General features: G+C 43.5%; 1 protein-coding gene and 1 long non-coding RNA gene across 12 annotated transcripts; one reads left to right on the top strand and one right to left on the bottom strand.

Annotated features, from left to right (window-relative positions):
* Nucleotides 1-64: 64 nt before the first annotated feature.
* Nucleotides 65-15,881, bottom strand: NDUFAF6 (NADH:ubiquinone oxidoreductase complex assembly factor 6; the record flags this gene model as incomplete). 7 transcript variants are annotated; one of them, XM_084510407.1, is made up of 9 exons in its annotated part: nucleotides 65-211; nucleotides 713-769; nucleotides 4,326-4,427; nucleotides 5,611-5,744; nucleotides 6,571-6,673; nucleotides 8,160-8,216; nucleotides 10,938-11,060; nucleotides 11,939-12,042; nucleotides 15,747-15,881. In XM_084510407.1, 8 exons carry the CDS (start codon nucleotides 11,957-11,959, stop codon nucleotides 83-85), a joined length of 726 nt encoding a protein of 241 aa, XP_084366533.1. In that variant the 3' UTR covers nucleotides 65-82. The 7 variants fall into 7 exon arrangements, with proteins under 7 accessions (XP_084366533.1, XP_084366536.1, XP_084366532.1 ...); XM_084510410.1 differs by having other exon boundaries at nucleotides 11,943-12,042; nucleotides 15,747-15,765; XM_084510406.1 differs by lacking the exon at nucleotides 15,747-15,881 and adding an exon at nucleotides 15,476-15,692.
* On the top strand, nucleotides 12,881-24,829 carry LOC311432187. Of its 5 annotated transcripts, XR_014689877.1 has the most exons (7): nucleotides 12,881-14,522; nucleotides 18,668-18,903; nucleotides 20,197-20,301; nucleotides 20,478-20,523; nucleotides 22,098-22,216; nucleotides 22,944-23,071; nucleotides 23,595-24,810. It is a non-coding gene; the product is annotated as an uncharacterized lncRNA (long non-coding RNA). The 5 variants fall into 5 exon arrangements; XR_014689876.1 differs by lacking the exon at nucleotides 22,098-22,216; XR_014689875.1 differs by lacking the exons at nucleotides 12,881-14,522; nucleotides 22,098-22,216 and adding an exon at nucleotides 17,921-18,150 and having other exon boundaries at nucleotides 22,944-23,037; nucleotides 23,595-24,829.
* The last annotated feature ends 1,727 nt before the right edge of the window (nucleotides 24,830-26,556 follow it).

Below are 26,556 nucleotides of genomic sequence, written 5' to 3'. Positions count from 1 at the left end.
CAGACACTTAACACGTCTATCAAGTGAAGACATTAAAGAATAAAAAAGCAGCAGCCTGAGAAAATTTCACATTAAGAAAATTTTAATATGTTTTTTTCCAAGATCTAATATATAAATACAACGGTAATAATGTACTCCTCTTTTGTAAGCTTGGATGAAAGATATTGAAGTCCACTTTCCGTATATTATATAAATAAGCATCTAAAGCAACCTAGAAAAGAAAAGAAAAAAAAAAGCTTAGTCCATATGGTGCACACAAACAATTGGGCATTAAATTTAAAAAGTGCTACATGAACCCGAGAAGGAACTGCAAAAAGGCTTGACAGTTTGCCTGTTTTAGCAAGTGGCAGTGTAACCATCGCATTTGAAGGATGCAGAGAAGGCAAATTTTGAGAAGAGAAGCATTAATTTCTACTAGACCAACTAGCAATGATAAAAATAGACAAGGATTTGGCCCCTTGCATTAGACAGGCTACAAATACACAGACACCTTTGGAGAAATTACGTAGACAAAGAAGGATTGAAGCATTGATCAAAGCTACAAGGTTCCACAGAAGGGAACATTATGACTTTCAGAAGGTTTAGGATTCACATTCTCCCATAGCCACGTGAAGCATTAGTTAGCAATGTTTAACGTGGTGCTCTCCTCTTCACAAACACACTAGCACAAAACCGAGGCCGGCGTTTCACCAGCGCACGATATCACACCCACCGTACAGTAAAAAGCAGGATATGCCTTCGCAGGGACTTTCTTCCTGAAAGATCTAGCCTGAAAGTAAATGGGGTGAGGAAAAAAAAAAAACAAAAACAACTCATCAGGAGAGTTTAACATTTCAGATTAAACAGCAATTACTCTGTACGGATTTAGAGCCAACAGAATGAGCTTTGTCCCTGCTTACTTTGACATACTGAAGCTGTAATTTTTCACTATGTGCAAGCCAGCACCATCCCTCACATCCCTCACCCTATGCAAAAGTAATTACACGAAGTATGTAATGCTGGGAGATGCCTGCTACAACTCTTTCATCTTTTGACAACCTTACAGTTTACGTAATAAATAATAAAACAATGTAAATTAGCATCCCTCACTCCTACGAAGTTCCAAGTTGCATCTGATTTAATAAATGTGGCAGAGCAATTTTTTTCCCCATCAAGTAATTCTTTGCATCCCAAGGGACAGAACTGAGGGAAGACCAGAGATGCCTTTCTCTGAGTCTTTTGTTCTGGGCCTTTTTGGTCCAGCCTTACCATCAGTCCCAGCACTTCAATTATGCTTCATTCCTATTCATGGCACTCTGAGAGTATTCAGTCAGTGCCTCAGGTCCTCAGTGTCTGTGTGTAAACAGCCCAAACCACAGCTGCATCAAATCTACAGTTTAAACACATGTACGACTCAGCTACCTCTAACAGAACTGAAGCAAACCTTCCGTAGTGCTTATTTATAAATAGTGAGTCCCTTCTAGTTTTGCCCTTTCTTTTGCTAAAACAAACTAAAAAAAGCCCTTCACAAACACTGATGAGTATGTGTGAGTTTGTTAATTTTCTAGATTTCTTCTAGAGAAATCGTGGCTGAAACTTTAGGAAGGAAAAATACCAAATCTTTTCAGAGGGCAAATTATTTTAAAACTTTGAGATGAAATAACGTGCATATATATAAAAGGAAAATTACGCTCCTTGATCTTATATTCTGGCTTACTAATTGTGAGATGAAAAAAAAAAGAAAGTAATCTTGCTTGATCTTCTTAATTCAGAACGGGTTTGTATGATTGTCATTTAGAAAGCATGTTATCTTCCCTGCTAAACTGATATAGCATAGCTGCGATAAAATATGATAAATGCTTTTTGCATTTATCTTTTATCATAAGAAGCACGGGAGACCATCCTAGAGGAATGTGGGAGACACTGCTTAAGAGAAAAAGGGGGAATGAGTAAAGCCTGCTAGTACATTTCAAAGGGCTCACTGTGAGACTGACGCAGCACTTTTATTAGATGCTTTTATTCTAATAAAACACCAAAGTCCTAAAGAAAACTGCAATCTTCATTATCTTATTTTGCCCTCTGCTGGTCATTGGCAGCAGTCTCAGAAGAGCTGACCATGTTTCAGAAACTTCTCTCCCAAGATTCAGTGCCATATTCCTACAATATGCTTCATCTAATAACCCTGACACTTTTTTTTTTTTTAAGCAATTTAAAATTGTTTCTTTTGATTTAGAAAGATGGATGATAACTTATCTTCATCCTCCAAAACACATGTCTAATTCTGAGCAGGTTAAACCCTCTGCAGGTTTAAGCTTCACCACCCCCCACAATTCCAACCAACACAGAGGGCAGTGGCTGAGAATCCCTTAAGCAAAACCAAATGCCACAGAATAGATGCATTTCAAGGCACTAGCCCATTACTTTCACCCCAAGTGTTGAAATCTCCAGAAAACATTGCCTGCAAATGCCTATTTTGTCCATTAGGGGAAAAAGTATTTTTATCTTTGCATTAACAAAGACCATCTGATCGTTAATGAGGCTAATACCCTACTATTACTGCCTCTTAATGCCAGTCTCAAGTAGTTTGAACCCTCTAGAGACCCCCCACTGCCCATTATTCTCCACTGATGCTGATGGAGATTGGGGCAAGCATTCAGCGAGGAATTTTTTTTTATTAAGATTATTAAAAAAGGATGGGGAGAGGGGCCAAGACCAATATTCAATTGAATAAAACACTAATTATTGCCCTAGTCTGTTTTCTTTGTGTTCATACATTTCTTTATAGTCTTCAATTACACGATCACATTGCATATTTCCATAGGAGCCTCTCAGCGTGCAGTTTGGGCAGGGTTCTGGGAATGGGGTGGGAGGGAAGAGAACTGAGGTTCTGCTTAGTTAAAGAACTGACTAAAGAACAGCCTTAAAACTGAATCATCTCTGTCGCTTGTTTTCCTTGCCTCCCACCACTGATAGGAGGCATTTCAGGCCAGGTGCTCAGTGTTTCTGTAACCACAATCACAACCCGAGTCAACGGGTTTTATACAGCGTGCACTGCAGGTAGAGGAGTAATGGGAAAAAAAAAATCAAAAGGTTTCAGCTTAAATATCAAAGATAGTGGGCAGCTGTGACCTTGCATTTTCTTCCTCTGTTTTCTGCTTCAAAAATGGGATAAACAGTTTCCTTGGGCATGTGCCAACAAAACCAGAGACAGCAGGTGAAACAACATGACCAGGAATGCACCTAATTATAAATAGTCTGCATTAAAAGTAATGACTGAGGCTGCATGTCTGTGACAAAAAGAATTACTCAACTACCTGCATTTGAACAACAACAACAACAAAAAATCGACTAGCTTACAACTCATGGAACAAACGAGGGATGCCTCATTTTACCTTCAGAAAAATGAAAATGAAGGGCTCTCCTCCTTGGGCTGAGGGAAATACTATAATTGTTTCAGCACAGCTGGCCAAGTTGGGGAACGAATCCTCCCTCCCCACACACTAAGCAGCAGTTAAAGCCAACGTGCCCTGCTTTCCTGGCAGCCATCCCACTGCACTGTGCAGATGGTACTTCACCAGTGCCTCCTGCGGTGCTGATCCCATGCTGGCGTATTCCTAGAGAAGTCTGCTGGAAGTTTCTCTCCCAGCAGTAAGGCTTTGAGGCAGTGTTTATATACATGCAACTGGACCTGGCAGTGAGGAAACTGTCTCCTCTACATCTGTACAGACGGATAAATATCATATTCACACAGAAGTAGCTGTAAAATATTTAAATGTTTTGTGTTTCTTTTTTTCCTTAAATTTGAACATCTCTCAAAGTAACTAAGCTTAAAACATCTGAAATAAAGTATCATATAATCACAGAATGGTTTGGGTTGGAAGGGACCTTAAAGCCCACCCAGTTCCAGCCCCCTGCCATGGGCAGGGACACCTCCCACCAGCCCAGGTTGCCCAAAGCCCCATCCAGCCTGGCCTTGAGCACCTCCAGGGATGGGGCATCCACAGCTTCTCTGGGCAGCCTGTGCCAGGGCCTCACCACCCTCTGAATGAGGAATTCCTTTCTAACATCTAATCTAACTCTCCCCTCTTTCAGTTTAAAGCCATCCCCCCTTGCCCTATCCCTACACGCCCTGACACAGAGTCCCTCCCCAGCTTTCCTGTAGCCCCCTTTAGGCACTGGCAGGCTTCTGTAAGGTCTGCCCAGGGCCTTCTCTTCTCCAGGCTGAACAATCTCCAGCCCTTTGATGCAGCTCTAAATCTTCTAACAACACATTCACAATGTTTTGTAAAAGGTTAGCATCAATTATGTTTATTGGAAAGAAAAAAAAAAAAAGGAAGGAAACTCACATGTTCTAGGTGAATATGGGCCTGGCTGGCAATGTCATAAATGACATCTCTCACATTTTTCTCTTGCTTGCCTCTTATGAAATCCTCTTGTGAAACGCCATGCTAGACAAGGGAAGGAAAATCATAAAGTAAAAACCCTTCAACAAATATCAAAGCCTCCGTTTTAGCTTCACAAAAGATAAGAAACCTCAAAAGCCCAATCCAGCAACCAAATTGCAGGCATACGGCTGAAAGGGCCTAAATGTGTTTTGCTGCTGCCTCCTCCCTGCACCACCACCACCCCCTATTTTTTTGGTCACTTAGAAAATAAAATCAAGAGAACAAAGAGAACAGTTGGTACTGTTTTTTTCTGCATGAACTCTGCAACGTTCAGACATGAAAACTGCACAAAGGCAGGCAGGTAGGCTCCACAGGAGGTACAGCTTCAAGTGCAACTCCGCAGTACTTGCCAGCAGCTGAAATGCTTGCAGGATGCTCAGCCTGCACAGAAGGGACGCAAGCTGCCTGCCAGTCTCCTGATCTTTAACTATGCAGTCTCACTGTAAAACACCCTCCACAGCATGGATGACTGTGAATTTTCAGGCTCTGGCTGAAAACCAAAGAACTTGGAAGGCCTCCAGTACCACCCAGTCCCAGAAGGGCTGAAAGCAGGGAGCAGCTCCTTTCTGCAATCCCATAAACCCAACCTACTTCAGTGTCTGTGCCTTTTGCAGACTACTTAAAGCTAAAATACTACTGGATTTAACACAAGTTTTAAAAAAAAGAGGGGGGGAGGAACAAGATCACCCTGGAGTTTCCTGAAGGTCACTCCTCTCTCCCCCCAGAAGATATAAAACCATGACAAATGGGTATTACAGGGGCACAGCAGAAAGTGTTGTAAGAACAGATTAAGAAAGGCATTCTGTTTCATACAGGTTGGAAAAGACCTCTAGGATCAGCGAGTCCAACCTTTAACCTCGTACTAAAACCATGCTACAAAGTTCTACATCTACATGTTTCTTGAAGACCTCCAGGGACGGTGACTCAACCCCTTCCCTGGGCAGCCTGTTCCAATGCCTCACAACCCTTTCGGTGGAGAAATTTCTCCTAATATCCAACCCAAGCCTTCCCTGGCACAACTTGAGATCATTTCGTCTTACCACCTGGTGCCTGGGAGACAACCCCAGCTTCGTTGCCCCTCTTTTTGGCACGAAATTTCTGTGCTAACAGAGGATGACCTATCTAGTGTTGAGACAATTATTTGAAACATTTTATTGTTCAGATCCAGGGAGCTCCTTTCTCTTACCAACATACAAATGTCCATGGGAAGAACGACCTTTCGTCTTGCGCTGTGGTAGGGAGTTGCTCTTAAACAGGTAACTATGCCGTGCGCTTTCCCAATGTGACTGGCTGCGTGGTCGGCGTGGATGTCCCTCACACCTGAAAGCACAGAAATAATGTTTAGAAACACACTGCCAGGCCTGCGGAGGGGTCTTCCTGATGTGTGTTACAGTGCTATTTAACTATTTAGCTAACAAGTTTACTGATCCATGATAGAACTGCCTACATTTGTGAGGATGTAGGAAAATTACACAGATTTATTTTGGCAATGGCAGTAGAAAGCAGACTGGGGCTTGGAGGAATCAATGAGTATAACTTACTGACTGGGTAACTCAGTCTTTGCATGTAACTAGGGATGAAAAGAAAAAAAGTCTCGAAGAATAAGAGTTAATGACTCACACTCAGCCTAAACGCTGATATTTAATCTACAGTTAGGAAGCTGCGAGGATTCAGACCCAAATTTGCAACATTCCCAAGGGAATCTTACAGGTTTGGAAGTCAACTGTTCCAAGACAGTCAGTACAAATCACAGCAATACAGAACAGTAGCTGCGGAGTAACTACAGCACTTTGTGTTCTGCCACGTGGCACAATCAGAAAATGCAAGAGAGAGCTGAACTTACCACACTCCATAATAGGGACAAGAAAATAGAAGACATTGCTAAGAGAAAGAACAACGTATGAAACTACACTTCAATGAACTTTCCACTCAACAGCTTCTAAGGAAAGTGTGCAGTTTTAGGAGAGCGGCAGTTACAATTCCAGGTTTACAGCTGAACATTAAGATTGTGCCTGAAGTGACAAATTCTACTGAAATTAAACCTTGGTGGAAAAAAAGCGTGCATTTGTTTGCCTTGAAACATCAATAAATATCATACCAGCACTAATGAGTCATCAACAAGACCTAAAAAGGGGAAGGCACCTACCCAGCATTTCCAAAGTGAGGTACAGGAGAGCGCTCTGCGTGTTCTCAGCGTACGTCTCAAGCTCCTGGATGTTCCTGTAGGCTCTGTCATCCAAATTCTTCTCCTGCAATTTGAACGCAAACCTTCAGTAAGAAGTACACGTAACTGCTATTTCTGCAAGTTTATTATTGTACTCACATTAATTTACTATTAGAAACAAACGACAAAATTAAGAGAGGGGGAACATACACTCAGGTAGAAACAGGCATTAAAACCTGTAGCTACTCTACCAGAAACTACTGCAGCTGCAGCCAAGTCCAGGTACTGGAGCAATTATAACCTTCTGCAAGAAAGACATCAGAATTTTCCAGAAAAAAAAAAAAAGATACAGCCAAAACAAAATGATAGAGGTGCCCATTTTAATACCTTATTAGAAACTGAAGCAGAGAGAAATTTAGATAAACAGGGATATGTTCTTTAGAATATGCACACACACACAAAAAGCAATCCATCAAATACACAAGTTTCAAAGCTGTATGCACACACCTCAAAAATATAACACCCTCCAACGTTCTTCCTGTCCTAGTAGCTACTGTGGTTAAAATACTCCAGTTTTAAGATTTAAAAACTCTGAAGCCTTTCAGTCAATGACTTGCAGAGTGTTGCTGCTATCAATTTTCTCAAGGTATAAATTCACAAGATACCAGCTTCAGCAGCAAAGCTACTTTAAGAAATTTGTGCCCTTACCCTTTCATCCTTTCCCTTATGTCCGAGTTGGTAGCAGCGTTGCTGTACCAGTGAAATTGTTCCTCTCACTTCTCCCCAAAAAAGGGTGAATATTTAGATTCGTGTTATTTTAATGTTCTGATTTACAGCACTGTTCAGCAAAAACTCCACAGCCACAACAGGAAAAAGCAGCAAAGTGTGACAGAAAGGTTCAAAGGGGTCATTCCAATTTTGAGGTTTTATTTCCAAGACTCATCATAAGAGAAAGACTATTTAGGGGCAAAATGACATGGTAAAAGAGGTGAGGAAGAATAAAAAGATGCCGATGAATGGGGCAGGATTGGAATGGCACAAAAACAGAGTATGAATGAGGCTTGCTTCTTTTATATCTTCGTTTCCTTTTCTAATAAAATGCAGTTTTCCAAAGTTCTTAACAGGTGAATAAGAAGATCTTACTGTTTAATCTCATCTGGTAGGACTTCCCTCACTTACATACAGAAAGGTACCCAAGCATAACTCAAAATGGATTTACAGTGGGGGAAACCACTGTAAATCACAAACAGAGGCCAACAACAGAAATCATGCGCACAGATACACTAGTTATCAGAGCAGAGAGCAAGAAAAGTGTAGACTCACAAGCTACATTATTAAAATTCTACATGGATCCTATTAGCCTTTTTGGCCAAAACGGGCAGAAATTATAAGTAAGAGCACTAAAGAAGAATTAAAAGGAAATTAGAAAGTACCATTCTCAGGAGAAATACCACTGTCTGGAAGAGATTAATTACTTAAGCTCTTGTTTTTTCACACAAACTCATAAAATTAAGGGGAGAAATTCTAATGTGACTGAAAACGGAATCAGACTTTGAGTGGTAAATACTTACTCTTTCATCAATGATCTTTGTGAACCACATTTTAGTTAAGTTATGCTGCTTGACAGCCTGAAAAATATCAAATAAAACATTCATGTTGACGTATATAAAACAATGATAGTACTGCATTCTGAAGGTTGAAAGATATTTTTTAGATTTTATTTATTTCTTTATTTTAGATCTTACTGCTGATTCAACAAATTCTGCTTTGAGAAAGTTCCAGGGACAAAAAAAAGGACAAATTAAGTTACATCTGCAACTCAGTTTTGCTTCTTACTCATTCACCTTAGGTACAATTTTGCAAATAAATCGGTCACAGAAGGTCAAGAGTTAAAGAACCAAACTGAGTTCTGCTCAGTTTGCACATTATATCTATTCTGAACCACTGTCACCCAAACACACCCTCATTTTTCAAGTTTTCAAAAATAACTGCAACAGAAATGAAGAATTATGCTCTTCTTACGTTCAAAACGGACATAGAAGCAGGAAAAAAAATATAAATATTTTATTGCTATCTAGGATTACATGAAAGTCGCTGAGAGTTGAGCTATTAATAATTCTAGAAATATTTTTATAGCCTATTTATACACTTTACTGGCATAAAACTCTCGGAATCCAAATATAAGTACTCTGGAATATACAGAACTTTTTTTAAAAAAAACTTTTAATGTGATGAATTAGCGTTTTTTTCCTGGAAAATCAAAGCTGTCTTCATACAAAGTCAACAGTGAGAACACAGGATACATAAAAAACGCCGTGCCAAAGGCATGCTAGTTCTATTAACAGCTCTGCAACACTTGAAGAGTTCAGCCAATCTATTTCCCAACATTACTTTCTAGGAAATGCAATGATATTCACAGAGATTTGTGAAGCTGCACTCTTTAAATAGGTCATTCTTGGGCATTCGCTGAAATACAGAAATATGATTTAGAAATATGGGAGAGGATTTTCTTGAGCATAGAAGTCACCAGGACAGGCTGTGCTGTTTGCTTGTTACAGGGTTCTGCAGTGGTCAGAGGTAACAAAGCTCCTAAAAATAAGCTGTTGAGAAATAATTCCGAAGTTATTTCACAACCAATTCTGTTTGGATTGCCTCTTGTTGGTCTGCCTTCAGAGAAATCACACGTAAGGTCAACTCTTACCAGAGAGATGGGCCATTTCTTTCTTCCACTTCAAAATCAATTTTCTGCTTTGTGAGAAAGGACTACGACTGGCAGTCAGAGCTGCTGCAAAGGGCTGCAATTTGTATCTCGCTATCTGGATGATTTATATCTGAAGGATGTTTTTCCTAAGTTGAGCTTCAGCTAATGAACATTTCTGCCCCCACTGATAGACACACAAGCAGCCTGAAATTAAAAGTGATGGAAAAAGTATATACAATCATACCCAAAACTGACTTGTACCTAATCTACTCAGACAATTAAATAAGAGGACATCTTCAGAAACAAAAGTGAGCTGTACAAAAGCAAGTTCCTCCTTGGAAGGGAGATGAAGGTGTTTAGGGAGAAAACCGTCTTGTTCCCCAGCAGTATGCCACAGGCTGGAACGGAGACAGAAAGAATTAAAAAAAATAAATAAAAAATCAAAGGCACAGAGATAACTGACACGCAGAACTCCCAATCCTGCATTTTAATGTTTGTGTTAAAGATCCAGCCAGGGTGATATGCTAAGTCCTGTAACTTTGCAAAAAGGCTCACAACATTTGCCAGTCTTCATCCTAGCCGTACAAACATTTTGTTACAACACAGATTTTGTATGAGCTGGAGATGCTTATGAATAGCTCTGGTCTTCCTGAAAGTGCCTATAACAGGTGTTTTTCCTTTATTTTATTTCTTGGCTTTACCTGGCTTTTCTCTTAGTTAAACAAACAGCACCTCGTTTAAATCCAATTTTAACCTGAGTGCAGGTAGACAGGAACAAATGCTTGCTTATGTTTTATTTCACATTTGAAGGAGGAAGAATCAAGGACAGGCTGCAGTTTCGGCACCGCTAAAATTCATTTAAAGATTTGGAAAGGACCCATTTTTGTGCTCTCAGAGGTGCAGCAGAGAGCAGATGTGAAGCCAAGATGGCAACAAGTGAAATGCTCCAACCCCACAAGAACTGTGTTGTTCTAACCCCGCATTAGACAAAATTCAGCCTTTCCAGTCCAGGAGCTCAGAGATCCCTACTCTAAACACAAGTTCTGATCTTACAGAGGCCTTACAGGACTTGCATATCTTTAGCAGTTAAACTCAGCATGACCCTGAACACCTGATAGCTACCAACTGAAGTCTGACCTGCTTTGAGTGGGAAGTTGGACTAGCTGACAACCAGAGGCCCCTAAAAATTAAATTATTCTGTGATGCTGAATCAGCATCGAGGGAAAAAGCTTTGGCTTTTCCTCATACACTATTTGCTAGATCAACCTCTCTGCTTAGTTTCCTGCCTTTTTTCAAACTTATCTCCTCAGGCAGGACTAGAATTAGCTCAGGGAAGTTTACTTACACATTTCACTCGCTATCAGCTTTCAGTCTACCACAATTTCCTTTGCCCTTCTCCTAAACAGCAGAGAAAAAAAGCAGTTGGTTCACAGAAGTCTGAGCCTCCAGGTAAATCCTACCTAAATATTCTCCTTTTCCAACTCTGCTCTTCGTAGGTACCTTGCAACATCACAGACAGACATACACACCCTTTACATTACCTGTCTGACATAAAAATAAAGCTGTCAGCAGACACAAAGCAATAGAATTATTTCTCAGAGCAATAATCTGCTCAAGTGAATTTTGGGACAATAAAGATGTCTTTTACCCTCCACAGTGCTACAGCAACTGGCTGATGGGGGGGGTTATCGCAGTATATATCTTCCACAGCTTTCCTCCAGAACTGCATTCGCATCAGACCGGTGGTCTTCTGAGTTATGGAGTCCTTGATCTGGAAAGGATATACCTGGAGTGAAATTCACAGCCTCCTTAAGGCACTCGGGTCTGTCTGGACTGGAAAGACAGACACAGGACGGTCAAACTCACTAGGGGAAGGGCTCAGAATTTACGGTTACACCTAGCAAACCATATGAACGCCGCAGAGAGTAAATAAAAATCAAATCTTCACCACAACCCGACTTTGAAACCCGTGGAAATGGATTTCTGGACAACTCCCACCTTCTTCTCTTGGGAGAAGAAGCAGAGATAAGAGTGGTGAGGGAGCAAAGTCCTGCGAGGGCTGCCAGGAGCACAGCCCACAGAAGGGTTGCTGGGTCAGCACATCTCTGGGACTGCTCCTTCCTGGCAAAGGTTGCCAACCGTTGTGGTTGTCCCAGCAGTTTCTGGCTGCCCAGCAGAAGTGGGAGGGTGCAGCCACTCCCCTCCCACAGCTCTCTAATTCCAAACTTCCCTCCTGGAAGCATTTCCCTTACCTAACTCCTGCCAGGAAAGACCTGGGACGGGTTACATCATTCAGGTTTTTGATTGACCTTTTAACACAGGGGCTAGTTACACTTCCCTGACCCAACCACTGCATTTCAAGCCAGGACATAGGTGCAGTTACATCATAGTCGCAAGGATCAGCCTGTCTGTTAACACTTCATTTCAAAAATGAAGGCATAAACGAGTCAGAAAAGCTACATACATGAGCAAAAGAAACTGGGGGAAGCTGGCTGCTTCCCAAGGGCCATTCCAAACCAGAAATTTGTATTGGCTTCTTTATTCATTGCCCTTTAAGTTAAATCTCAGCAAAACACCAGCTACTAGTGTAATTTAGGGTCCCGAAACTGTTCCTTCACATTTCCAGAGATCACAAGTGTATTTTAATACCTGCCTGAGCCAGTTCCACATTGAAGGCTCTTAAAGCAAAAGCAGAGGTTCGCGATTCCGCAGGCAACAGCAGAGAGCACAGAAACCCTTCGTAGTCACGCTTTCTATAAAAAGGAAAGAAAATACACCCGTTATTTATAGCACCATGTAAATCAGGCACGCTATTGCTTAGTACAGAACTCCTAGAAGAGAAGGAAAGTTATAGTTCAACACTCTGACTCTGTAAAAGTAGCAGCTTTTAAGCTTATTTTAAAATCAGGCAAGCTCTGAGAGAGGGGCAATGCAAGCTGAACTCTCAACACACCTCTCAGATCCAGATCTCAAGGTATTTGGCTGAAGGCATGGAACAAACCCGTGGCAGAACTGCAAATGGAATCCAGATTGCCTGACCTCCAGGCTTCTGCTCTAAACATGAAGTCAAATTTCTTTAAAAGCTTGTGCTGGGGGGCTTGGCACGAACATACCTGCTTAACCACCAAGTTTTTTGTTTGCTAAAAGCATAAAAACTCTGTGCTGCAGTGGCAGCTTCACAGCAGGTAACTCGCTGCCAACCTGAAGTGATATGCTTTCATTTGACCACTTGGGTGTGCCATTCAATTAAAAACAATCAGGGCACACAGAGAACGATTATAAATCGCAAAATCATTCATAACTGTATGACCAAAAGCATTTGGCCACCTCAGGAAAGCTAAACTGCTTGTTTTGAACAGTGTTTGTGTACCTTCTGATAAACCTAAAACTCAATTCTTCATTAGAAGAAAAGCAGCAATGCCTCCAGAACGGAGAAGTAGGCGTCAAGTTAAACATTTACTCGTTTGCAACAAGTCTGCAGTTCTTAAACGTCCTCCTGTTTCTTCTGAATGTCGGCTTAAAACAGCAAAAAAAAAAAAAAAAAAAAAAAACAAACTAAAAACTAAAACCAGAGGTTAAAAAAATAAACAACTAAAACTAGAGGTTAAAATCAGGGTTGCTACTTTTAGCACCAAACAAAGAGGAAATGAAACGTACCAGTTTCTTACCCCTACAATACACAGCAGCTTGATAGCTAGCAAATGCTTAGAAGTTTTCTTAATACTCGTGAAACTTGTTTTCCTGATGCAAAGCCACAAGCATCAACGTGAAAACAGCATTTGTGGATTTTAGCAGGCTTTAAAGGCCACATTCATAATAAACAACAGATGCATCAAACCTCCCCCAGTTCAGACTCTTTCTGAAAAGTATCATCAGCTCAAAATCCAGCATTTCTTTTTTTTCCTAAACAGACTGTAAAAATACCCAGTGTTGCCCAACCTGGGCAGAGCTGCAAGGTTTAAAGCCACTTTTTCCAAGTCCCAGGGATGCTGCTTGCCTGGGTTGTTCACACAGCACAGAAACACCACTACCTCCTGAAAATACATTTCACAAAGCAAACAGCAGCACAGGGGAGGTGTTTGTCTTCCCTCTGGTAATTTTCTTCCAATTACCCTAAGCTTAAAGATTGCAGGTACCAGAAAAAAAGTTTAAAAAAAAGAAAACACAGAAAAGTGTGAGTTTGATGTTGACCGTGTCCCCTTGGATATAACAGAAGAAAAGCAAATTTTCCTGGAACCTTCAGCGAAGCCTCAGCATGCAAAACAAAGTTCATAGTGGTGCAGATCATGTTGCAACCCAACTCTCTGTGTGTGTTAGGGTAAGGAATAAAGAAAGGAGGGAACTTAAGGTAGCCTGTTATTTAGTGTTTCGTAGTTTCCCTCTCAAAGAAATAAAAGCTTACATATTAACCCACAGCAGGAAGATTTTATTAGGACCGTTACTGGTCTTTCAGTGTAATTAAGAGTTTAGAGTCTTAAGAATTTCTTCCACATTGTAAAACTGAGCAACATCATCAGGTTTTAAGTTTGTCTTCCAGAGCAGACATCATCAACAGCAAGAATCAGGAAAACATATCTACTACAGAAAAATATTTTGAATCAAACAGCTTAAAGTGAGTTTTAAAAGACCTATTTGAACTGCAGCTTCAATTAAATGATGCCAAAAGCATAACCACTTCTCATTTTGCTACTGTAAACGCTCATGTATTTTTATAAGTTTTTTTTTTTTAATGTTTTAATATAACATTAAAACAACAAAAATGTTTAATAGGAACAACAAAAAATGCTAACCAGCTTAGCTTCGGTGACTTGGGACCTAACTATTCTGTTCACAGTTGTTTGTTACTGAAAATATTTCAACTGTATATATGGCTTGTACTCTCAGCCTTTGATCTCCTGAGTAACAGGTAAGCTCTGGGCAGAGTAACCACGAAAACACAGACACAATCTCCAATTTTATCAACTAAACCACAGCCTGGCTATGCACGCTGAGGCACCTGAAGAGGTCTGCAGCTTGCTGCTTCACTGAAAATGTAAGGTCATCACATTTCTCTCCATTAGCTGTCCCACTTCAACCATTACTGCTGACCACGAGTGACTTTGTGTCTTTTACAGCTGTCATTTGGGAGATGACAACCCTGTTCCACTCCTTCCATACACACTTGGAAGCCTTCTCTCTGCTTTCATCAACAACTACAGTACCCAAATAGAAACCAGGAGTCTTTACACAGCAGGTGGGTTTCTTTCTCTAACTCTACCTTTGAACTCTCGGGGACTAGGAAGCAAGCAGAGGGCGTTGCACATCGCTTGCAGCTCCAGAAGCCAAGTGGAAGCGTCCCTGACCTGAAAGCCTCCGGGCTGTGCTCCTGCCCCTTGGCTTTGACCAAAGGCAGATGTTTTTGACCAGAAATGCTTTAAGGTCAGGGCAGCTACTTCAGGTCTGTCCAGCTGGGGGATTTCTTCTGCTCATTTTTCCAAGGAGTCCTTGGAAAGTTTGACCACTTCCCAGCAACCCAGACCTGAAACCTTTCCTGATTAATTAAATGCCCGTTTTGATGATCTTTCACTCTGTAATCTAAAACAACGAAATGGAAATGCTCAATGCTTCAGGAAGAAAAGCAGCTATGAAATAAGGAAGAAAAATAATAATAATTAACACTGTTTACAGATTAAATCAGCCTTGCAGTCCCAATATTTATCCACCGCGGGCTTTTATTTGCGGTCCCGATATGACCGAAGGGGAAAAACACCACAAGAGGAGCAGGGCCTGGGCGCTCCGCGGGGCACTCCAGGACCTCGCACGTCCCCCAGAAAGGCGTCCCCACAGCGAAAGGGGCCGGCTCAGCTTAGGATTTCCTCAGCCCCATCCCGGGGCCGGGTCCCCCTCCGGGCTCGGGGCCGGCTCCCCGGCTCTCCCCACCCCTGAGGCGGGCAGGGCGGGCGGCGGAGCCCGACCTCCACCCCCCTCCAAGCACTCACCGCAGCAGCTCGGCGCAGTACTGCACCTCTCCCCCGGGCTCCGGCCGGCTCCAGCCCGCCGCCACAGCCGCCCTCCCTTCCCTCAGCCACGGCTGCCCGCCCAGGGCCCCCGCCGCCCTCACCAGGCGGTGGCTCGGGGTTTGCCTCAGCCCCACCACGGCCATGGCGGCGGCCGCCATTTTGCCGCCCCGCCCCTCCTGTCGCTCACCCCGGCCCGCGCAGCAGGAGGGGGACGGCCCCTTCCTCACCCCGCAACGGGGGCGAGCCCTCAGTAAAATGGCAGCTCCTCCAACAGGGCTCGAGGGTTGCGTTGATTCTTTTTTTTTCCCCAAACGATTCCCTCAGTGAGGGTCCCGCGCCCTCCTAGCTCGGAGGCGCTGGGACGGGACCCTGAGGTAGCCCCAGGCGGAGCGCGGCTCCGTAAAGTGCTGAAGGGTCGCAGACGGCCCCGGTGTAAAAGTGCTGAAAGGAGAAAGTACCGGTAGATGGCACCCAAGAATGCCTTATTTCGGTCCGGGGTTTTTGGCCCTGCAGCCTTTTGTTGTCCTGCAAATGGCTTCCTCGGCGCCGCCCTGGCCTCAGTTTACCCCGGCTCCCGGGGCGGGCGCCGCTGGCATCGCTTTGAGCTGAATTCCCCTCCAAAAAAAAAAAAAAAAAAAAAATCCGGAAAACCCGGCACTCACGTGTTTAAACCCTACGAATCTGAGGGATCTGAATGATAAAAATACCCCGTTGGAGCCGTCCCAAGCTCTGACGGGCTGGGCACAGCAATACTTGTCCCCAGGACATGTTCGGGCAAGGGAGCCGGCACAGCACAACACAGCGGTGGCACATGAACACGGGGACAAGGGAGCCCTGACACACTGGGATAGGGCTGACATTGCCAAAAAACACCTTAAAAGCTTCCAGGTGCAGGCTGGGGGACACTGCTTGTGCTGGATATGGTCCCTCTGCAGAGCTAACTCCCATCACAACACGGTCGTTTTAGTCCTGTAGTCACAGTCATGTTTGGCCCTCAAAGTTTGGCCTGTCTGAGGATAAGCTAACAAATTAACAGAAGTACCAACACGCTTAAGGGCTGTTTCATCTTAAAATCTTGCCAGCCCAAGCCATGGGTAGTTATTAGCAGAAATAGCAACGGGGCAGTTTTCCATCCTCAGCCTTGCCATCCTCCTCCCCAGTGCCAGCTTTGGCCTTCTTTTAATACTACAGGGAGCTGATTCAGGGGGTTAAAACAGCAAAAAATTCACTGCTCGCTATTTTCTTGAGGAAGTTTTCTAGCAGTTTGTTGCTCTGAATCAGTTCACTACGTGGTCAGGTGAGGATACATGCCAGCACAGGGAATTGGCACGATCAGGAGACTGTGAGCTGGAAAGTGAGTAGGATCTCCCTGATCTGGGGCAGTAATATCCACGTTCATTTGCTTAGCTGAAAATTATTGAAGCCACACAGTAAATATGGGGGAGGTTTTGAGTGGGCAGTGACATTCAAGTTACAAGACATCTGTTTGGAAGTGAGAGCAAGCCTTTATTTTGTGTGATGACAAGACAACAAAGGGAAGAGGAGGAGAGGAAGGCTGGGAACATCACTCCAGCATTATTTGGTTTCTCGATTAGTGGCTCCTGTGGGTTTGCCCCGAGTCTTTCTTCGTCCCTTTCCCTCACTTCTTTCCATCGGCTCTGAGGTTCTCTTTGTCTTGAAACTCCGGACCTTGCTTTAAACCCTTGCTATGCCTTGAGCAGGATTTATTGTTTGTCAGGGCACCCAAAGGAGGTCATTTAGCTTTGGTAGATTTCTGGGTGGAGGCTGAAACTGCTGTTGTTTAAGTTTTCAGAGAGAACCCCTAGATAAATGAATCCAGCTCTTTCAGCTGCTGCCAATTCCTGGCAGAAGGGTTACATAAACATACTCTAAACCCCAAGGGTATTATAAATAAATCTTATAAAATATTAACTTTTGTTAATCTCTGAATGAACCAAAATGGTGTTAATCTGATTTAAACCCTTAGTAAGAAAAGAATTAACCAGGTATCTTATAAAAAACAATAATCCTGACCTCTTTCTCAGTTCACTGCATTTGTTTCTTGCCATTCTGTACCTTTACTGTTCTCATTAAATTACACTTTCTTTTTTTCTTTAAACAAATATTTCACATATCATGTATAGTTATTGAAAAGCTTCTTCAAGTCTGTTTTGGTTCTAGCCAGTTAGACTTTTGTTTTGCCAGTGCAGTGAAAATAATGATTGGAGTTAATGTTTTATGGAGTTACTTTTAACACTGTGTATGAAAATTTAAGCTTAATAAGGGGCTTTATGATTTTTTAATGATAAAATTGTGTTAAAGAACTCATTCTGTGGCCTTTTCCAATACTTCTCTCAGAAGCTGAAAGATAGTGCTCTCTCTGATGTGTACTTATAAATTATTTTGTCCAGCAGATTCCTCAGATAAAACTCTGAAATCCTTGGGCAGAAATGCTAGTGACAGCAATGACTGCTTTAGGAAGAAATACATCAGTTGCTGCTGTATTATTGAGTTTCTGGAGGAAAAAAAAAAAAAAAAAAAAAAAGGGTCAGAAAATCCTGATCAGTTATATCCAACCCTTGTTAAAAACATCCAGATATTATTTGTTACCATATAAATGATAAAGAGAGAACCTCGGTTTTCTCATGATAGCCAAACAGAGTCTGAAATACAGGAGGCCTACATTTATTCAAGTTCTTGTACCCAAAGAGTGATCTTACAGAAGAGAACGAGAGAGAAAGAGACCCACCTCAGCATATCCAGCAGGCTGGAGGCTCAGCTATTCACTGGAAAATGGGATACCAACACCAGCATCCCTAAGATGTAATGATGAGAGAAGAAATAAGAAAAGGGATCTGACAGGTATATTCTCTGCACTTGCATGAGCAAGGATATATTTTCTTTCTCTCATTTTCCTCCTCTGAATATTCCTGGATTCATTCCAGTATGAGAGTTAAGGAAAAATCTTTGTGGAGTAGCAACAGTATTTCCTGTCCAGTTGCATGCCACAATGAACAGGCACATGCAGTTATTTTTACCTGGACTCCTAAAAATATTCAACCAAAAATCTTTGTTTAAAGGAGTGCACTAACAAAACATGACTAACAAGACATGACTAACTGCAGTCATTCCACTCCTGGCCACAGAATAATGTGCTCACACATGTGGAAACAAGCAGTGGGACATTTTCAAACAAAGTTTTCCCATTTTACGTGGTTTAAACCTCTAAGTCCTTAATTGCAAAGTAGATAGAAAGTTCCAAAAGGATGTTGCAGTTTTCATCTTTGTTGCTGCTGTATGTTTAATTCTTGTGGTTTTGTCTGTAGATAAATGTGCTCATAAACCTTTGTTTATTTCTTGTTGCCATTTCACTCCCTAGCTTCAAGCACAAAAGAAGATTGTAAAAGATGCTGTACAAGGGACAACAAAGGTCTCAGAACTATGAAGTGTGAGGACCACTGTGTGCTTCCCTGGCCGTGTGCTGCAGGACTGAACTGACTGTCCTACAGAGGGAAAGCAAATGGCTTTTTTTCATATCCAACAACAACTTTGCCCTCCGCTGCACTTAGAGGAATTGCTGCTCATCTGACATTCTCAAGCCTTCTGCAGTTTCACGTGAGGTTCAGTTTTACTCCCATGGGTAGATCTGTCAACGCACCTTACCTATGCCATCAAGCAAAGGCTGGATATTGCCAGCTTCCAATTATTTCTGATTCAGACTGCAAACTTGTGCATGAAACAGTGGGTATTCGGGTTATGCAACTGCTGTTGCATGACACCTTTTGATACCTATCTTTTGTAAGGATAGTCTCTTATCTCCTTTTAGCCAGTGGAGTAAAACAGGACTTTTGTAGAGAGAAATTCAGAATAAGGACACAGCTTTAGCACTCAGATCACCCTGATTAACCTCAGACTCTCTACTGGTTGTAGGTGACTGATCCTGTGACCAAGAGCCTCCCCACGGCTGCACTGCGTTCTCTGAACACACAAACAGGCAGAAGCAGAACTCGGTGCCAAATTTTCAAGAGCTTAGCACGTAACTGCCCAGCTTCCAGTTGGACATCAGAGTAAGATTTGAAGAATTGAGGAGGCATTGCTAGTTACCTACTTAGCTAGTTATCCTTTGAAAATCCAGCTCTCTGTAGGGACGGTGCGCTCTCTGTGGAGATTTGGCTCTAGCTTTTCCAGAGCCACCCTAAAAGCTGAGTTCTGTCATGAGAAGGGATGACTTATCTGTCTGCCCTTGCACAGCAGCGCAGGCCCACACAAACACAGCTTGGTTCCATGTTGTTGCCCGGGGTGATATCAGATGCAAATAACGTGAGCATTTGAATGGAATTCACCAAGTGTATGCTTTTAAGATAAAGTCGAGCCAAGTCCTGCTGCTGCTGCTGCTCTGGATGCAAATGTATTTGTAATGAACTCTGGTTTTGTGCGTATCCCTTATCTTGCACCTGTTATCATCTTTGTTGTAAAAAGCTCGCAGGCAGGCTTGCCAAATGATACGCCCCATCTGTGCTACCTGGATAAACACTGTTAGCAAGAAACATGCAAACCGAAAAGCCACAGGTTCTTGACGGGCAGGTACCGGTGCTGTTGCTGTGGCGAGCAAGGACAAGGTCTTTGTGTTCTTTCAACAGGTTGCCAGCCTCTTCTTGTTTGCAATTCTTGTGAAGCTGTTGGGAGGGAGATGAGAGAGAGAGGGAGAGGAAGCTGGGGGTGTGCAAACTGGTCTTTGGCACGCAGCTGAAGTCAGTCGCAAATATAATGAGGGTTTCAATGGAATCCACAAAGCAAACGTGGTTTTGCCAGGGCCAAGATAGAGCTAAATGCTCGGCTGTGTTGGAAGCAGATGCATTTGTTGTCAACGTTGCTCTTGTTTATGTCTTTTTGCTCGGACCCCTGCAGACTGGACCAGCACCTGGAGGGAGGGAAGGTGAATAATGGGAAACTGCATCACTAGGACGTGTCCCTGGGAGGGCTGGGAAGAAGTGACACAGGAGATGTGGCAAGGTGAGGGTGTTCTACGGCAATTTCAGCGAAGCAGCAACAGGAGGGGAGAACAGCTTGTTCCAGGAGCTTATCATGCTCCACTGAGATCTCTACATTTCCCTGTTTGTTTTTTTTTTTTTTTTTTTGTTTGTTTGTTTGTTTGTTTGTTTGTTTGTTTGTTTGTTTTTCCTTTCTAGGAACTTGCAGGAGGGAGCACTACTGAATAACCAGGGCACAAGGCTGGTAGGTTGGATTCTGAAGTCCTGTCACTCAGTTCCTGTGCCAACATGTGTACTGGTCACATCTAAGAGTAGCTGACGCTTTGTGGTTCCTCAACCAAGTCATTTTAACAGCTGTTAGCAGCTACATTTAACTAAAATCTAAGTTAGCAGGAACCCAGGGTGCTACGAGACCCGTCCCACCAGGGAAACGTCCCCAGGCCTGTTTCCACTTTGCCACTGGAGACAGAGGGGATGAGAGCAGCAGATCTCGGTGTTCCTGGGCACGGACCACTCCCTGCTCTGCCATTCCCCCTCTGCCTCCTGCTCCCTGCCCAGGCGTGCTGCTGCTTGCTGCCTTTGTGCGGCAGGGCACGGGAGAGGGTAGAACTTGGCATGGTGAGCACCCCGTCCTAGGCCCTGAGTTGCGAGGGAGTTCATCCAGCGGCATTTTGCCGAAACAAGGCACAAACGGGGCATTTTTTTCCTATTGCTGCCTGCCACGTAGGGTCTGTATCAACAACTTGGAAGGGTACCACGCCTTGACCCCCCCCGAGGATAATCAATAACCTGGTTACTCTGGCAGAGGCCGTGCTGGCGGCGTCTCTCAGCACTTCCCTTCCACGAGAGGCAAGCCAGGAACCTCCTCCTCCTGTTGCTTAGAAAAGCAGTGGCCTGAGGGGATCCCACTTCATTACGACCAGCCCCTGACCTGTCCAGGAACTTTAACCAGGCTCCAAACTCCTGCAGGGCTGAGTGTGCTGCTGGGCAGCTGAGCAAAACACCACATGGCTGCTGGCAGTGATACAGCACGCCGAGCACCCTTGCCGCCTCACCTATCCTCTTCTCTCTCCTTCCTCCAGCAAAGCCCCTCACGGCAAGCACCAGGCTGTCCCCATTATTTAGACCAGGCAGCCTTCAGCTTAGCAAGAGAGTGCCAGAATTGATGTTTAACCTTGTCTTTTTTTCCCCTCTCCTGGCCCCGAGCACGTGAGGGAGCTGCGAAGCAGAGCTGTCACAGGTAGGGACACTTCAGCAGCTAGCATCCCGCTGTGTTACAGGTGCTGCCCTCACTCCTCAGCCAAAATCCCTCCCAGCTCTGCTTGGCCAAAATGATTCGTCTCATCTAGGAGGCCGAGGAGAGGGGACACGTCTGGGCAGAAACTGGAGGGAGGACTTCAGGGGATTTAAGTGCTGACATCTGCAGAGAGAGGTAGAAATGTTCTCCCCCAAAAGTGCCCCTCACCAGCCAGCCATAATAACTGGTTACAGCACTGCTGGAGGAATGAGATTCCCTAGCTTTTCACCTAGCTTTTAGCCCTGCTTTTCACTTCTCCCCCCCTTTTTTTTCTTTTCTGGTGGTGTGGATCCAAAAGCATTTCTCAAGCACCGCTTAAAAAGCAACTGTGTTCAAACCCACAAACAGTCCAGAGTCCAATTCTGAGCGTTGTAAATGGCCGTGCTAATTAAATGCAGCTAAAACACTGAAAAGAGTCGCAGGGCAGGCACGATCGATGACAAAACACCCTCAGAGAGCGCAGGAGGGGAAAAAAAAGTGCTGATGGAGAAGGGTGATTTATGGTTATTCTCTGGTTGCAGAAACAGAAGAATTATTGAGAACCTTAAAGGAGCTTTAGGGTGTAAGACCGACGACTAAAAACCAGGGGGAAGTAATCCTTTCTGCATCAGCATGGCAAAGCTTCGGTCCTGGGAGGCAGGTCAGTGCAGGGCAAGGCTCAAACTGGAGACACGAAGCTAGGGAACTTCTCTGGTCTCCTCTTTCCCCCTCGTTGCCTCTTCCCCACCCCCTCTTTAACACAAGGAAGTCGTGCACTTCGGTGTTTTCCACTTCTCGACTCCTGGAGCTGAGCTCCCAGCTGCACAGCCTAGCTCCTAACCAAAGGCTTCAGTGGTGGGCAACCTAGTGCAGATCTACAGTAAGTTACTGTGCCCTATCCTGGAGTCAGCAAGTCATGAAAGGTGGCTGCTCTTTGCATTTTGGCATATGTAGGGGGCCATTTTCTTGTCTTTTATCCTCTATAGGACTTTGTAATCTCTTAACACAAAAACTTTTTGAGATCCATCCATTCGGGGAATTCACACACAACGGTGAGTTACTTTGTGTTGTCCCCCCTGTAACTGTGTTACAAATAAAGCAAGGAGAAGCTTTTATACCATTTTTACACTTTCCTATAATCAAAAAACATTGTATGAAGAGGCAGCCACTCTACCCCAGAAGTAATACTCCAGCACTTCCACTGCGACACAGGATGGCGATCTGTGAAGAGCTGGCATATGGATTTTTGAAGCTTTCCCATTTCTTTTGGTTGAATGGAGTTTGGATGATCACACTGCTGTGTTTGGACAGTTAGGTCATTATATGACCATCACAGGCGGTAATTAATGTGGTTGTCTCACTCTAAAGTTACCGTTTTCTTTGTTTAGGAGGTTTCAGGCAGCAATTACAGCAATTGGATGGCACTCGGCTGGCCGGTCTCTAGCAAACGCCTACCATGAGTCAAATCATCAGCAGAATGTGGCAAGTGTGGTGGTGTAATGTCATGTAACAGCAAGTCAGTGTCTTGTTCTAATGTTTTAATGACAACCCTCTGAATTGGAACAAGTTTTCAGAAAGTGTTTGTTATTCACACATAATGATCTGGGCTGCAGAAATGCCCTGGGGAGGGTAGAGCTAATAAAATCAGCAGCTAGTTAGCACAAACTTCTTCATTTAATTTTATTGTGCGGAGGGCAGCACAGTTTTCTCACATGAGAAAGGCACTGCTGTTGCCTGGAAAGTTTCCATACAGCCTTGCAGCTTTTGAATTGCTCCGGTCAAAGGTGTCAGTCAGAAGTTTGCTGCAGTTTCACCGCTGTTGACGTGAGCGTCCGTGTGCATTTCATGGCTTGGCTTTATTTGAAAAGCAGCGGAGAGCTGTAAAATATCAGTCATTAATTCGGCACCACTTAGCTGCAAAATATTAATCATTAATCTGGCATTGTTGCCAGGTTGGTGCCCTAATTTAGTTGTTCTTGATTGTAAAATAATGTATTGCAAATGAAATAGAAGATCACTTTTCATTTCTTCTGTTGCAGGGATGCGTTTAAGAAGCCATCTCTTCTGTTCCCTTCTGTCTGGGACGTTAGCAAACCTGCACAGCTCGGTGAGAGACGGGTGTTGCCTGCTAGCCATGACTAACACAGCATGGCAATTACAGCAGAAGGAAGTTTAAAATCATTTGGTTAGTGTTTGGAGCACGAGGCTCATCTCCAGCCAGACCTCAGACTCTGCTTTCCACAACGTGAAGATCGCTGAAGTACTCTTATGTAAGCCTAATTGACACAATTAAAAGGCTGACTCCTTACAGATGTGTGTTGCTCTAGCAACCTGGGGCAAGGGGAGCCAAAGTGCCCTCCACACTCAGAAAAATAATATTAATCATAATAGGTAGAAGCACTTTATCCTTTTTACAAGACATTTGCTCTGGAGCCAAGAGCCTTAGCGTGTTGCAACAAGGATCACTGCACTGAAGCTGAAATAATTTGAAGGCGAGCTAAAATGCTCTCAGTAATAAGCAAAATTACACGGAGACAGAAAGATATTCAAATGGTGTCTAACTCTCCCGGGACGTAGGCAGCAGGATTAGTTGTTCAAGGTTTTGGTTCTGCTGCCATAGGAACACTGGTGAAGGAAAACACCAAAGGCATCCGTGGATTCAGGACGAGGCCTGAACTGCTGAGCTTGGCCAGGGTTTGCCTTACCAAAGGGTCCACGGACAGGCTTTAAATCGCCCTGCAACATCCTCTGTTTCAGATGGGCTCTGAGCAGCTCCACGTTGTTGACAGAAAATGGCAACAAGTCTCCTATTTTCCCTGCAGCAAGCCAGAGCTGGAACAGGGCTTTGTAGACTGGATACAAATGCCTTTATTCTTGACTCTGCTTTGCTTGTCCCGCTGAAACCGCAGGTTTCATCCAAGCAGAAGTGTCTCTGAAGTGTCAAAGGGACCACACGAATTACCTGAGACACACGACTTAGGACTTGCTTTAATGAACTCTTTTGATGTAAAGCCAGCGATGTGTATTTTGACCAGTATGAGTGTGGCTTCAAATGTGTTATTTTAACTAACACAGTTTTTAACTTGGCCTTGACAACTTTGCAATTTAAACAGAGTCACGCTGTGTTGCTACGGAGTACAAGAAAAACCTGAAATCGGTGCCGACTGGGACTGAACAATCTGATTTCCATTTCCAAAGTGAAGAAGCAAGTGAATAGCATGGACAAACAAGCAAGTCTGGAAAAAACAAAAAACAAAAAAACACCCAACAATAACAAAAGATATATATATTTAAAAATCCCAACAGCAACAACAAAAACCCACTTGTCTTTTGAATGATCATTGAAAATACAGACGAGAAGGGATCTTAAGAAGCCATCTCTCCCATCCCACTCACTAGAGATGGATTCATTTTATCTCTGTCGTTACAGACCATATTTTCTCTGATCAGTTCTGAAAAAGATTTACAATCCCCAGGCAATCTAGTTTAAGGCATCACTATCCTTATTTTTAGAAAGTTTTTCCCCTAATGGCTAACCAAAGTATTTCTGCTGAAACGGAATGTCATATTAATCTCTAACATCTTTGTTTCTGAAGGCTCCTATCTCTGTCAGGTTTCTCTTCACGAAAGCACGCACCCTCATTGCTGCAGTCTTCTCTGGTAAGTCGTGTTTTTCTAGAACTCCCATCGTACTCGTGGCTCTCCCCTCTAGCCTGATTACTGTTTTATCTCTCCTGAGCTTGGTGCCCCAAGCCAGACTCTCGAAGCTCCAGCTAAGTTTTGCCAATATAAGAAAACTGGAAGAGTCACTTCAGGTACTTTATAGCCTCTGTGTTACAGCCTTGTCTCAGTGTGAAGTTTGCTGGGTTTTTCTGAAACAGTATGAAACCTCCAGAACATTTCTGCAGCGCTGCTCCCTACCCATTTGCTCCTCAATCTGTGCTTTGGCAGTTGACTGTTCTTGACCAAACTTAAAACCTTGCATTTTTTATTCCCTAATAGCATCTTATTTGTTTTCACCATCAATCCCAGATACGCGGTTCATTAATGATTGCATTCAGTTTGAATATTAAACTCGTATTTCTTCCAACTACCTTTTTTTTTTTTAAGCTTTCTCACCCTGCTTTGTGCCTGGGACCTACAAACCTTCAGCCTTGCTCTAATTATAGTTGCAGAGGTACAGTGTGTTCATGTTCAGCCTGCACGTGGCCCTTCGCTTAGCCTGTTCCAGGTACAGTGGTGTGATTACAGCTGTTTGACCTGTTGCACCATTGGAAGCTCAGCCTGTCCTGATAATGGCGCAGTTATGTTTACTGTCCTTGCAGCTCTGGCAATTACATCTCATTACACCACTTTAATTATTCAAGCCCTGACGTTTCAATGATAATATTTAGAAAAATTCAGACACACAGGAAAAGAGTTCTTTCAATTCGAGTGTCTTTTACTGAGCTCTTCTCTTGAACTGTCTGTTTTCTCCCAACACATTCCTCTCTCTGTCACAACCACAGCCATGATGTTTTTCCAAAAACCCTGGAAGACGCTCTCAGGCCCTGCTTCTGCCAGGATTGCTTTTATTAAAAAAACGTTGCTAATACTTGGGCCCTTTCTCCATGTTGGAGCGAAAGACGCATCTTTAAAGTACAAGAGGTAGCGTGTAGTTTGAAGTAGTGGCACAGAGGAGATGAGTGGATGTCAGCACATCAGCTGTTTGGGTAGAGCCTCGGGAATACCGGGGGCTTGGGCACCGGGGGCAACAGCACTGTCACGTTGTCACACTCTGTCCCTGTCCCTCCCAGCCAGAAGTGCCGTTTTGGTGTGCATGTACAAGAACTGAATCCGATGTGTAACTCTCTCCAGGGCTCAGCCTTCACGCCAGCCAAACTGCCACCCGGAAGAATAATCCCGGAGCAGTTTGCCTTCACCTTATCTCCTGCAGTTCTTGGAAAAGTTCTTCGACAGCCTACAATAAAAAGGGTTAAGAGCGAACGAGGCTCTTGCATC

Source organism: Aythya ferina (genome assembly GCF_964211825.1).
Source record: "Aythya ferina genome assembly, chromosome: 2".
NCBI classification, from domain to species: Eukaryota; Metazoa; Chordata; class Aves; order Anseriformes; family Anatidae; genus Aythya; species Aythya ferina.
This window is presented reverse-complemented; position numbering and strand designations above follow the sequence as displayed.